The 13,742-nt window shown below is 46.9% G+C and overlaps 1 protein-coding gene across 16 annotated transcripts in view; it reads left to right on the top strand.

The window, feature by feature from the left end:
- The window catches only part of LTBP1 (latent transforming growth factor beta binding protein 1), a 304,975-nt gene that overhangs the window by 203,482 nt on the left and 87,751 nt on the right, over nucleotides 1-13,742 (top strand). For all 16 annotated transcript variants that reach the window (XM_060186845.1, XM_060186846.1, XM_060186848.1 and 13 more), the window contains 3 exons: nucleotides 7,348-7,470; nucleotides 10,278-10,400; nucleotides 11,962-12,084. In XM_060186845.1, the coding sequence (XP_060042828.1) occupies nucleotides 7,348-7,470; nucleotides 10,278-10,400; nucleotides 11,962-12,084 (369 nt within the window). The remainder of the gene's footprint in view (nucleotides 1-7,347; nucleotides 7,471-10,277; nucleotides 10,401-11,961; nucleotides 12,085-13,742) is intronic.

Raw genomic sequence — 13,742 nt, forward strand, 5'->3', positions numbered from 1 at the left:
CTCCTGTATCATTGATTTATTCATTGTTCCTGAATAGGAACCTAGTACTTAGCGTCAACATTTTGCTTTTTGTTATTTACCAGGCACCCTAGTAGGTTTCGATGAGGAGGAGTCCGTTTTGGTTCTAATTAGTTGTGCTTTTGTTAACTTCCCTGCCAGGGGCTGGCTAGTGTTTTTTCTGTCTTAAAAGGTCAGTGTTTTTCTGCTGCGTGCCAGGATGCTGGCCATGTGAGTCTGCCTGTCTGTCTCATTTCCTTCCTTTCTCTCTCTCTCTCTCTCTCTTCTTCTCCTTACCCCCTTCCCCTCTTCCCCCTCTCCCTGGCCACCCCCATTAGCTTTTATTTCACTTCTTCCCTCTCCTTATTAGCTTCCTAGTCGCTAGAGAACTGCCATAGACCCAGAACAGCACTAGTACTGGGCTACTGGTTTCCCTTCATCTACTGTGTGTCTGGTAAGCATTTGTCTTAGTAATTGGTGCTGGCCAGAAAGTGCATTTGGGAAGAGGACATGGCACTGAAAGACAGTTCAGCAGGTGGAACGCATGCCTTATGTTGTGCCAAGCCCTGGCTTTGGTCTCCAGCATCACATGGGAGCTGTGCTTTGGTGTCTCTGCCTCCATCTCTCTCTCCCTCTATCTCTCCGGGTGCATATAATAATAGAAAGGTTGGGCCCGGGAGGCCAGTGGAGGATTATCACACATGTCTGAGGCCCTTGGATTATTCCCTGGCCCTACCTCTTTTCTTTTTGTATTTTTAAAATTTCTTTATTGGGAGACTAATGGTTTATAGTCAACAGTAAAATACAGTAGTTTGTACATGTGTGACATTTCTCAGTTTTCCATATAACAATTCAACCTCCACTAGGTCCTCCTCTGTTGGTATGCTTCTAAATTTTGCTTATAAGACCTTCTGTTTTGATCATCACATTAGGTTCGCTTGTATTGCTTAACGCTGTGGTCTATTTACATAATCATTGTTTTCATTGGTTTAATCCCCACTGGTTCACATGCTTTTTCCTTCTCCCCACCCCCTACCCTACGTACATCCCCTTCTGACCTGACACTTCCTCCTCAGGAGATATATAGGACAGGATTGTGATTGGAGATAGCAAGCTTGCACTGCATTCCTCATCAATAAAGATTGAACTGCATCCCAGCTCAGCCATGAGTCCCTGGTCATCTCTCTCCCGCCCGTGAAGCTAGACCGGCACTCCTCCACCATCATGTTCCAGGACATGAACCCTCCCCCACCCCCACACTCCAGAGTCTTTTACTTTGGTGCAATACACCAACTCCAGTCCAAGTTCTGCTTAGTGTTTTCCCTTCTGATCTTGTTTTTCGACTTCTGTCTGAGTGAGATCACTTCATACTCTTCATTCTATCTCTGGCTGATCTCACTTGTCCCACCTGTTCTCTTTAAAGTGCATTTGATTGCAGATTCCTCTTGAATATACTTTTTGCAGAAGACTGCCCAGGCTTCATCCCCGTATTGTCTTGCCCTCAGGGAAGTATGCCATCACCCACCAGCAGGACCCCCCTAACCCCCACATCAAGTAAGCAAATGCACAGCCACAGTACAGATCCAGACCAGGCCAGCAAAATCACTAGGAGAACCTGTCAGACCACACTGACAAAGGCTACCTTGGTACAGCAGAGCACTCATCTCTCAGAGCAATGACAGTAAACAAGCTCTGAGGCCCACCTGTGTGCAGTCCACCCCATGAGGACCACAGTGCCCTAGTGACAGAACACAGCACCACATTGAAAAGTTATTTCCTGGGCCGCCTGGACCTGGCATTGGTGCACCTGGTTGAACACACACATTACCATGCCCGAGGACCCAGGTTTAAGCCCCCAGTCCCCACCTACGGGGGGGATGTTTCACAAGTGGTGAAGCAGCACTGCAGGTTTCTTTCTCTCTCTCTTTCTCTTTTTCCTCCTCTCAATTTCTGTCTCTACTCAATAAAGATTATAAAAAAAAAAAAAAGTGGTTTCCCATAGGCAAATGGATTAGTGGCATCCTAAACAGAAATCACTGCATCACTCAAACCATTACATCCCTTAGTCTCTGGCTGCCTGGTTTGTGTTGTCCTGCATTGCTCAGGTTACACATGTCCTGTGACTGACAGCTGGCAGTGCCTTTGCCCTCTGGTCTGGGCTATGGTTACAGCCCTGAGTCACGGCCATACTCCTCTGTAATACAATTGCCCTTCCAGCCACTGCTCCCAGTCAACTTGGAGCTCTTCTGAATTTCTCCGGAGGACTTGATTTTACCAAGATGGATTTTTCCATCTTAAGTTTTTACGGCCATGGAGCTCTTGAGCAGTGGAAAGCTGAGTGTGACAAAAAGCAGATATGATCACATACCTTTCTGCTCACGTTGAGCTAGCTCATGGTCAGACTGGATTTGCCTGCTGAGCTCAGCCGTGTCTCTCTGCGTTTGTCCCTTAGCATGCCTTTCATTTTCACCTTTGTGTTTCTGGGACTCTCGTGTACTTCCTGGAAGGTCCCATCCTTCCTTTAGCTTCTCTTTGAATTGTTGGCAGGACATAGGGTAGATTAATTCAGCTGTTGAGTCCCTGAGAGAGCCAGGCGTTTTCCTAGATCCCCCAAGAACTGAGAGTGACTGAGATGAGCCCCGTCCGCGCCTGCCTCTGGGTTGGCACTGCTGAGAGCACACTGGCAGCAGGTGACGACCCAGCATGCTGGAGAGGCCATCAAACTGTAGAGACTCTCTGATGCTCAGAGAGGACTTCAGGTAATACAGAATTTGGAAGCTGGTCCTTGCTGACCATTTGCTTGGTCACTAGAATTTATGGCTCTATGATCTTATAACCTGTTAGATTCTTTTCTCTTTTCTTCTTTTTTCTTTTTCTTTTTTAATCGCCATCAGGGTTATTGCTGGGGCTTGGGGCCAGTGCTATGAGCCCACTGGCAGACATTTTTTCCTTTTTAATTTTTCTTTCTACTTTTATTAGGAAAGACCGAGACAAGTGGAGAGGAGAGAAAGAGATAGAGGAAGAGAGAGAAAGAGAGACATCTGCAGACCTCCTTCACCATTTATGAAGCACCCCCCCACAAGTGGGGATAGGGGGCTTGAACCCAGGTCCTTACGCACTCTACCCTCAACTGGGTGTGCCCACCAACCTCCCCTCCATTAGATTCTTGATGTAAGGTTCATTGAGACATCTTTCCTATAGTTTAAAACTGTAAGGACAATAAAGATTTTTTTAAAAAGGGGTTGAAGGGACAGCTGACTGGGTCGGGCACATGCCTTGCCATGCACACGGCTTCTGGTTCAGACACTGATGCCTCATGGGAGCTGTTATGACAATGAAGAAAGTTCCAGTGCTGCAGTATCTCTCCATCTCTCTGGCTCTCTAAATGAAAAAGTGACCCAGAGTGGTGAGATCACACACCTAGGACACTGGCTACACACACATCCCTTTAAATAAAAGAATGCTTTCACAAAATCTCAACATTGAGTGAAAAGCCCTGCCCTTGGTCCTTTTTTCTTTTCCACAGTGTTGGTTTCGGAGGCTGTCTGATTTAATGATACAAATTCCACACCACAAAAGCACCATTATCCCTCTTTAGAGTCTATTAGACCCCCCCCCCCCATGAGTTCACTCCCTCCACTATCAGTGACCTCACGAAGCTCCCCCCTCACAGGTGGGGACCAGGGCCTTGCCCAAAGTAACATGTGCACTCTACCAGGTGCACCATCACCTGATCCCTGAAACACACTTCTTGAGACTTGATAGTGCTTCTCTGCAAGGTCATCCATCCATCCTGACAAATGTCTCGCTCAGCTTTGACAGTGCTGCCATCTCCCTGCGTTCACCTTGTCTTCTTTGTGCAGCAGATGTGGTGACTATTCCCTTTTGAGTTGATTGTCTTATTTTACTGTGGCATCTATGACTGTGCGATCCAGCTACAGAACTTGCTGAGCTCTTGAGTGGGGACTCCGTGCCTCCCACATGTTTCTTCATATAGTTATCAGTCAACCCACTCGACAAGTGGTTAGCCGCAGCCCTAACCAGAACCAGGTGCAGAGAAGGTGGAGGGCACAAGGGAGAGCTTTTGTTGTACAGCAAGTTTCCTTCATGCTGGGACTTCGCGTCTGATTGCAGGGCTCACTGTTAGCCTTCCTGAAGCGGGTGATTCTTCACAGACTTCAGGCAGTGGAAAGCTTCTCTCCTGCTTTTATTTATTGTATATTAGATGGCAGCTGAGCTGGGAGGGGGTCTACCTTTTGATGGATTTTGTAAAAAAAAAAAAAAGGTACAGCCTTCTCCTCCGTAAGTCATTCCTCACATCGTACCAGTGGAGTTTTCTGACTGCGCACCTTAAGCTATGTGTCTGCAGGATGGGCGAGGACATTTGGAGCTGAAAAGCAAGAGAGATCAGTGGATGGAGCCCTGGGACATGGGGTGGGGGGTGGGCAAGTGGAGAGAGGACGCTTGAAGCACTAAGTCCTGGAGATCTAGCGGAGCACAGTGATCCTAGTCAGCAGTACCTGGTTATCAACTTGCTGAGCCCTAAATCTCATTGTCCCTCCATAGAAAAGAAAGAATTGTTCAAGTGGCAGAGGTGTCTGCTGGTCTCAGCCACATGCTGTTTGTCATCTGGCAGTGTGAAAGTGTATCAAATCATCACTTTGTAAGCTGGAAACTTACACAATGTTATGTGTCAGTTACATCTCAGCTGTAACATACAAGGTCTTTCTAAAGCAGGACGTATGCCTGGGGCGAAACTCTAGCATTCAGAATAACTAAGGGGTTTTTTTTGTTTGTTTGTTTATTTTACATAGTTTGCAGATGACTCTGACTCTGTGCCATTTGGTCTCCCTGACAATCATTTCCGTAGCACAGATAAGGACATTGATTCCCAGAGGCCATGGGGGCGGGGGTGGTGGGGGATAGTTCACCCATTAGGGCATATGCCTTGCTATACTCACAGCCAGGGTTCAAGCCCTGGCACTCTGTGGGAGTGCCATGGCACCAGGGAAAGCTCTGGGGCTATGGTCTTCCCCCACCCCGATCTGTGTCTGCTGCTTTCCAGTTCTCTGTACTCAGTGTAGATGAGCTTGAGGACCCACCCCAAGAGAGGGTGGCCAGTGAGTCTGCATGTGCTATTTGATATATATATATTATTTTAAAGATTTATTAAGTTCTTTATCTGCCTATGCATCTCTTTTTGGAGGAACTGGGGCTCGTGCATGTGTGATTGCACTGCTCCGGGTATCTTTTCTCATTCAGATACAGACATAGAGAGCGAGCGACAGACAGACACTATAGCACAAAGCTATCAATCCTAGTGATATTGTGTCTCCTGTGTGGTCCCGGGGCTCAAACTTGGATACACGCATGGCAGTGGAAGCCCCTCGCCCAACGATCTCTCCAGCTCTCTCGCCCATCTTGCCAGGATGAGCCTGGGGCACTAGACAGAGAAGCCTGGAGTTCTGACACAGAGCTCCCTCCCCAGCCAGCCCCTGGAAGGACTAGTTTCTGCTGCCTGGACAAGAAGTGAGGGCGCCACCCTGAGGACTCTGTGGAAGAGAAGCAGAGCAGCTTTGGCAGGGCCCTGCTGCTGTCAGTTTGCATGTTGGGGGTGTGTAGGCTCAGATGCCTGGCACTCTGTATCCACTACAAGACAGACAGGAGCCAGCCTGGACCCTGGGTTGGTGGGTTGGTGGGTAAAGATCTCCCTCTCTCTCTCTCTCTCTCTCTCTCTCTCTCTTTCCTTACTGATTCCAGGACTCCATGTCTGTTGCCTGTTTGTATTGGGGGAGGAGAGGGGCCGTCACAGCTTTAGTGCCTTCATGGCGGGCATTGTGAAAAGTATGGGGGCACTCAGGACACTGTGTCATAATGAAGAGTCTTGGTGAAGCTGTAGACCCACAGTAACACCAGGCCTAGCCGGCGATAGCCTGGGAGTCACCGGCGTGAGCTCATGTGGTTCCTCTGATATGTTTGGTGGCCAGTGCTGTGCTGTGCATCATCTCACTACAGCAGAAAGGGGGCTCAGCAGGGCATCCCCATGGGGCTCAGGTTTTAGCTCTGACCTAACAGGAGTCTAGAGAGTGGCCGTGAACTCACTAGGCACTTTAGTGATTATTTGTTGCTGAGGAGTTATTCTGATGCAGTCTCTGCCCCCAGGTTTTACCACGCCCCGCGAAATCCTAGCAGTGCCCCCTTCAACCAATCCTGGCCCCACACGTCACCCCTAGTTGTCGCCCAATAAAAAGCCCCCTCACCCCCCCCCCCCCCCCCCCGGGCTCTCAGTTCCCCCCTCTCAGATCTCGCTCCCTTCTCTCGCCCCGTGGTCAGGTAGTGGGGACGATGGCCATTGTCGGCTGACTCCACGTGGCCTGAGCCACCCTCCCCCATCCTATAATAAAGATTTGTGTACCCCTTTGCTCCAGACGTCCACTCTCTTCTCCGCCGTGCAGCCCGACACCTGACCGCTACAACAACAATTATTTTTTATATAAATGCAGGTAGCAAATAATAATAACCTCATACAGTCTCTCGCTAATGGTTTTTTCTTCTTCTTTGTTATTGCCACCAGGGTTATCTCTGGGGCTTGGTACTATGAATCCACCACTCCTGGTGGCTAGTTACCTTCCTTCCTCCCTTCCTCCTCCCTCCCTTCTTTCCTTCCTTCCTCCCTTCCTCCCTTCCTTTCTTTCTGTCTTCTTTTCTCTTTTTCTCTGTCTCCTTTCTATTTTTATTATTCAGGATAGAGAGAAATTGAGAGAGGAAGGGGAGAGAGGGAGAAAGAAAGACCCACCTGCTTCACAGCTTGTAAAGTGTCCCCCCCTGCAGATGGAGAGTGGGGGCTTGAACCCAGGTCCTTGCACTTAGTAACATTATATCCTTTGAACGGTGTGCTGAGGTGTGACTCACCTGTTTGTTAGAACTTTTCTTGTGGTTTCTCTGGGTCCTGAGTTGTATTGTTTGCTTCTACAAATGCCTCCATCACATGGGACTCAGGAGCCCCTGAACTGACCTCCAGGCACTGGTGGTTCTGAAGAATGCTTTCTTTTGTAGGGTGTGTTGCTCACAGTCCCCCCCCCACCCCACCACACGTGAAGGATTTGCTGAGTTTCTTCACAGAGCTGGTCCCTGCCTTTGCTGTCACTTTACATGAATTTGCTACACGGAGCTCTTCCCAGTGACCTGTTTCCACCTAATAGCCCCTTTAAAAGCTGGCTTAAAGATCTGCTCTTCTTGAAGATTTAGTGTGTCGATTTCTGTCCAAAGGCAACTTCACTCACAGTTTTCTTCCCCCCTCCCCCATCTTTGTTGTCTTTTTCTGTTCATTTTGTGGCGATGTGCTTCAAGATGTCGATGAGTGCCTGGAGCCCAGAGTCTGCACCAATGGCACCTGCTCCAACCTGGAAGGTTCTTACAGGTGCTCCTGCCACCGAGGCTACTCTCCAACCCCTGACCACAAGCACTGCAAGGGTGAGTGCTGCTCAGAAAGACAGGGAACCCCGTGGCCTGCCACTGAGCACAGCTGGGCTTACTTGCAACAGATCTTGGTGTCTCTGCACCTGCATCTTTACTGAACAGAAAGTCAGACCAAAGAGTTCTATCAAGAAAAATATGGGCTATTTCTTGTTATGTCTGTAAGAAGCATAGGTCTGTTTTTGTTTAAATGTCTCTGGTTGTTGGCACTGAATGTATTAAAAGCCATTGAATTGCATGCTTTTTTTAAAAAAAAAAAGTTTAATTAATTTTATTTTTGAGAGAGATGCAGAGAGAGACACACAAAAACACCAGAGCACTGCTCAGCTCTGGTTTATGGTGGTACAGGGGATTGAACCTGGGATTTAGGAGCCTCAGGCATGAGAGTCTGTTTGCATAACCATTATGTTGTCTCCCCACACATGCTTTAAATAAATGAGTTACAGGGATGACTATTATATCTCAATAAAACTGCTATTGGTAGAACAATATACGTTGTAGAAAATGCATAAAGAAGTGACAGCCTTCCATAATTTCATTTGCATCTATATGACTTCTCTTCATGAGTGGATATGATATTCTGCCATGTGACAAAATTTGCATTTAGTATTTATACATGTCTACTTGTTTGTCCCCCCCCCCTTTTGTCACCAGGGTTATCTCTGGGGTTTGGTGTCTGCATGACAAATCCATTGCTTCCAGTAGCCTTTTTTCTTCTTTTCCCTTTTTTAGTCTTTATCTGAAAGGACAATGAGAGAGTGGGGGGGGGGGAGACAGAAACACCTACAACACTGCCTCACCACTCATGAAGCTTCCTGCCTGCAGGTGGAAACCAGGAACTTGAACCTGGATCCTTGCACATCGTAATGTGTGTGCTCAACGGAGTGTGCCTTCTTTTTTAATTTTTTAATATTTATTTATTTTCCCTTTGTTGCCCTTGTTTTTTTATTATTATTGTAGTTAGATAGGACAGAGAGAAGTGGAGAGAAGATGGGCAGACGGGGAGAGAAAGATAGACACCTGCAGACCTGCCTGTGAAGTGACTCCTCTGCAGGTGGGGAGCCGGGGGCTCGAACCAGGATCCTTATGCCGGTCCTCGCACTTTGTGCCAAGTGCACTTAACCCGCTGCGCCACCGCCCGACTCCCGCCTTCTTGCTTTTTATAGTAGCCACACCAGTTTCTGTTCCCGCCAGTAGTGCCCAGCACAGTGGTTTTTATACTACTTTGAGAACACTTCCTTCCTTTCCTCCTTCTTTCCTTCCTTCCTTCTCCTTTTTTTTCTATTTCCTTTATAAAATATTTTTACTTTTTATTTTGATGAGACAGATACAAAGAGAAATTCACACAAAGAAAGATCAGAGCACTGCTCAGCTCTGGCTGATGGTGGTATTTGGGATTGAACCTGGAACACCTGGGTTAGATAGATAGCATAATGGTTATGCAAAGAGACTCTCATGCCTGAGGTTCAAAGTCCCAGGTTCAATCCCCTGAACCACCATAAGCCAGAGCTGAGCAGTGCTCAGGTAAAAACAAACAAACAAACAAACAAGCAAACAAACGAAAAGAACCTGAAACCTCAGAGCCTCAGGCATGAGAGTCTTGCATAACCAGCATGCAGTCTCCCCAGCCCACTTGCTGTTTCCTGTTGGGAGTGATTTCCGTCTTCTCTGTCCATTCTTCTCACAGCAGGCTTATAGCACAGGTGGAGAGACTCTCCTGTGATGTAAACATCATAAACCCTCCCTGTCCAGCTAGGATTCAGCAGAACCTTGGAGGTACTATGAGCAAGATGAGCCAAGACAGAAAGGTCTAACAGATCACACCAACCTCATGACTGTAGCCTCATGGATATAAACATCAAGAAGCTAACACATCTTCTGCTACAAATAGTGACATTTTTGATGAGATCAAAGCTTTCTCCATTTGCGTAAAGTAATGTAGGTCCCATTATCTGGAATACGTAAAGAATTACATTCTTTCTAGCCATTAACTTTATGTTCAAGCAAGATAAGTATGTATATCACCTTGTCCCTTGTTCCTTTGACATGCTAACAATGTTCATCCTGGCATCACCATGGCTCCTTGCTTCTTGTACTTTGAAAAGAAAGTCAGTGTCTTTTAACAACAGCTGTTTGACCAAATACTTCCACAGCTTCTGAATAAAGTGCACATGTCTCATTTCTTCCAAATGATCTATATAACTTTTTTCCATCACAGTTATTGCTACTGAGTTCAATGCTTGCATCACTCAATCACTCCCTGTAGCTGCTTTGTCCTTTTTTTCCCTTTTTTGACAGAGGGTAAAACGAAGAGAGAGACAGAGACAGACAGACAGACAGACATAGGAAGAAGGAGACCTGCAACACTGCTCTACCACTTATGAAACTTCCCCTCTGCTGGAGGGGACAGGGGTTTGAACCTGGGTCCTTGCTCATGGTGATGTGTGCACTCTACCAGGTATACTACCACCTGATCCCTAAAATGTTTTTTTTTTTAATTCTTGGGTAGGGTGAGTAGAGAGGTGGCTCAGTGAGTAGAAACACATTCTTCACAAGCATGAGGTTGTAAAGTGTTACTCACTCACTCACTTGCTCTCTTTCTCTCTATTGTGTGTCTTTCTGTCTTGTGAAAGAAAAAATTTTAAAGCAATTTTAGTTGTAGATCATGTCTGAAAGACCAGCCATATTTGAGGAGCTGGGAGCCTTGAGGGCTGTGACGGTGGCTTGGGGTCTCTCAACCCAGTCAGAGAAGTACTTTAGAGGAAGACCTGTTCACAGTCTGTTGCTGTTGTTTGTGTTTGCAGATGTCGATGAATGCCAGCAGGGGAACCTCTGTGTGAACGGGCAGTGCAGAAACACTGATGGCTCCTTCAGATGCACCTGTGGGCAGGGCTTCCAGCTCTCCATGGCCAAGGACCAGTGTGAAGGTGAGGCTTCGGGCTCAAAAAAAATGTAACCAACATAGTAAGTGTGTCACAGAAGCTCGCAGAACAATTGCTTGATAACCTTTCATTTATGTATTACCAGAAAGCAATAATATAAACCACAAAAGGCAACCAAGCAAGGCCAGAGAAGGTTAAATTTGCTAACCACAACATCAGAGGTCACTGGCTGGGCATTAGTTATAGGAAAAAAAAGGGGGGACCTGCTGTCTTAACTCAGTTATTTTATTTTTACACCAGAGCATCACTCAGCCGTGGCTATTGCTGGCGCTAGGGATCAAACCTGGGACCTCTTGCATGCAAGTCCTATACACTACCACTGCACTCTCTCCCCAGGTCTGAATTTTTTTAAATTGCTACCAGGATTATCACTGGTTCCTGGTGCTAGCACAGTGAATCTACTGCTTCTGGTGGGCATTTGATCTTTCTTTTTTTTTTTTTTTTTCCCATAGAGGCAGAAATTGAGAAGGAAGGGAGAGGGCAGAGAGAGAAAGTAAGAGAGATGTCTGCAGCACTGCTTTACCATTCACAAAACTTCACCTCAGCAGCTCGGACCCAGAGCCTCATACAGGTTCTTATGCCTTTTACACGTCACCTTTATCAGATGCCCCACTGCCTGGCCTCCATCCCTGAACTTTTTATAACACTGGATCCCAGTGCATGTGACATCACTATCTTAGACTAATATTTTCACTGCTTTAAAGTGAGGGGGAGAGACCACCACAGTGCTTTACTATCCCTGGCACTCCTCCAGGTACCGTCCATGGGGCTCACCTGTGGTGCCAGGACTCAACCCTGAGGCCCCAGCCCTCGTTAATCAGTGCTCTACCTAGTGAACTATCTCTCTGCCCCCATTTTAAAAATATGCAGAGACAGTGAGAGTGAAAGAGACCACAGCACTGAAGCCTCCTTCTATACAGTGGGACCAGGGGTGAATTTGGGTCATGCGCATGGCAAAAGCAGCTCACTATCCAAGTGAGCTATTTTCTTCAATTCACTCCACATAGTATATGTGTATGTGTATGTATAGTATATGTGTATGTATAGTATATGTATATGTATAGTATATGTATAGTATATGTATATGTATAGTATATGTATATGTATAGGTATAGTATATGTGTATGTATAGTATATGTATATGTATAGTATATGTATATGTATAGTATATGTATATGTATAGTATATGTATAGTATGTGTATATATATGCATATGTATAGTATATGCATATGTATAGTATATGTATAGTATATGTATATATGCATATGTATATGTATAGTATATGTATATTATATATAATATATGTATATATTTAAACATTTTATATTTAATTAAATTCATTCACTGTTGATGAAGGAATCTTATAGTTCATCTCAATTTTTCCCTGCCGAGAGTGTGTGATCTGGAGGCCAGCTTTAATTCACATGATGGAGCATCCAGTCTGAGTTCTCCATAAACACACCAACTGTACCTTCTCTTCTCCCCTCCCATCTCTCTTCCTCTCTCCCTCCCCCCTCCCCCTCCCCCTCCCTCCCTCCTTCCCAGACATTGATGAGTGCCAGCACCACCACCTGTGCACCCACGGGCAGTGCAGGAACACAGAAGGCTCCTTCCGCTGTGTCTGTGACCAAGGCTACAGAGCCTCTCTGCTCGGAGACCGCTGTGAAGGTGAGAATCGTGACCAAATCAGAAAGCCTAGGGTGACCCCTGAAAACCCCTAAAGCCCATCCCTGCCCCGTCCTTCAGCCTAACCTTCTGCCTCCATAGTTGAGGACATCAGGTATTGCAGAGAAGGGAGTGTGGGGGCCGGGCTTCCTTGGCACTGTTTTGAAGGGCAAGGGGGGGGAGCATTTGCTAGCCAATAGAGTTGAGATATTTAACTCATGCCAGCTGTCTGTGGTTTATCCGGGTGGGCAGTTCTGAGCTCCAGCACCTTATTTATGCAGCCCCAGCTTCCAGATGTCCCAAGTAAGTAAATGCAAGTTGATTTTTCCATATAACTGGAAAGTTTGTGAGAGCCAAACTTGAACTTGATTTGGAGTTTTATGCCTCAACCATTTTGAAAAACAATCCAGTCTACAGCATTCAGAGTCACTGCTGTCGTCACCCCCTCATGATCCCTGGTGGCACAGAGCCTTTCTGGTGCTGAGGGCTGCGGGGTCAGCTTGTCACCTGCCTGTTTACTGGATGTCAACCTGAGCAGTGACATTTTTCCAGCTCTCCTGGTTGTGTTCCATCTATACTTTTTTTAAAAAAAATATTTTGCTTATTTATTGGATAGAAACAGAAATCAGGAGGGGAGAGGGACAAGCTCAACCAGGTGCCACCACCCAGACCACCATTGGCATTCTTTTAGGAGTGAAACTCTTTATTAAGTATGGATGTGATACACACCCACCCTAAGTTCCTGTTAGAGTGTGTAACCAGACCTTTTCTCTTCAAGTCACAGTCTGTTCCCTTAGTACTCTGAGTTATAAAAAGGGTAACAGTCCTTTCAGCAAACTGAGCCCCCTCCCTTCCTTCCCTCCTTCCCTCCTTCCCTCCTTCCTTCCTTCCTTCCTTCCTTCCTTCCTTCCCTCCTTCCCTCCTTCCCTCCTTCCCTCCTTCCTTCCCTCCTTCCCTCCCTCCTTCCCTCCTTCCCTCCTTCCCTCCTTCCCTCCTTCCTTCCTTCCTTCCTTCCTTCCTTCCTTCCCTCCCTTCTTTCTCTCTTTCTCTCTCTCTTTCTTTCTTTCTCCTTTCCTTTCTCCCTTTCTCCCTTCCTTCCTTCTTTCCCTCCCTCCTTCCTTCCTTGGTAGAGACACAGAAACAGAAAGGCAGAGAGAGTGAAAATGACCACAGCAATGAAGTTTCCTTCAGTGTGGCAGGGGCTGGAGTGGAAGCTGAGTCATGCACACAGCAAAGCAGCACACTCCCCAAGTGAACTGTTTTGCCTTCCCAGAGCCTGCTTTGGAGCTGAGTCAGCACTTGAGGCTGCCCCCATCAGAGCTGCTTCCTGCCTTCCCCAGCAGTCCTCAGCTGGAATTAAGGAGCTCTGACTGTCCCTGTGCCTGTTAATGTTGGATGGGAGGAAGCACCATCTCTCTTGTAAACTTTTGGCTTTGCACTTGTCACCCTTGTTTTCTACAGTCCTGCTGGAGCCAGAGTCCCAGTGTCTTACTCATGCCCAAGCATGTCAGTCACCAGTGGGTCTCAGCTGGGGGCTGGCCCTGCCTGGCAGGGGTGTCCGGGATCTCAAGCATCTGCACCTTCAAGACCCTGCCTGCCTCCAACTTGTTCTCACTCCAGGCACCATCCTGAAGCCCATCCTTCCCTTAGTTCCTTTCCAG

The sequence above is a fragment of the Erinaceus europaeus genome, chromosome 3 (genome assembly GCF_950295315.1).
Source record: "Erinaceus europaeus chromosome 3, mEriEur2.1, whole genome shotgun sequence".
Taxonomy (NCBI): Eukaryota; Metazoa; Chordata; class Mammalia; order Eulipotyphla; family Erinaceidae; genus Erinaceus; species Erinaceus europaeus.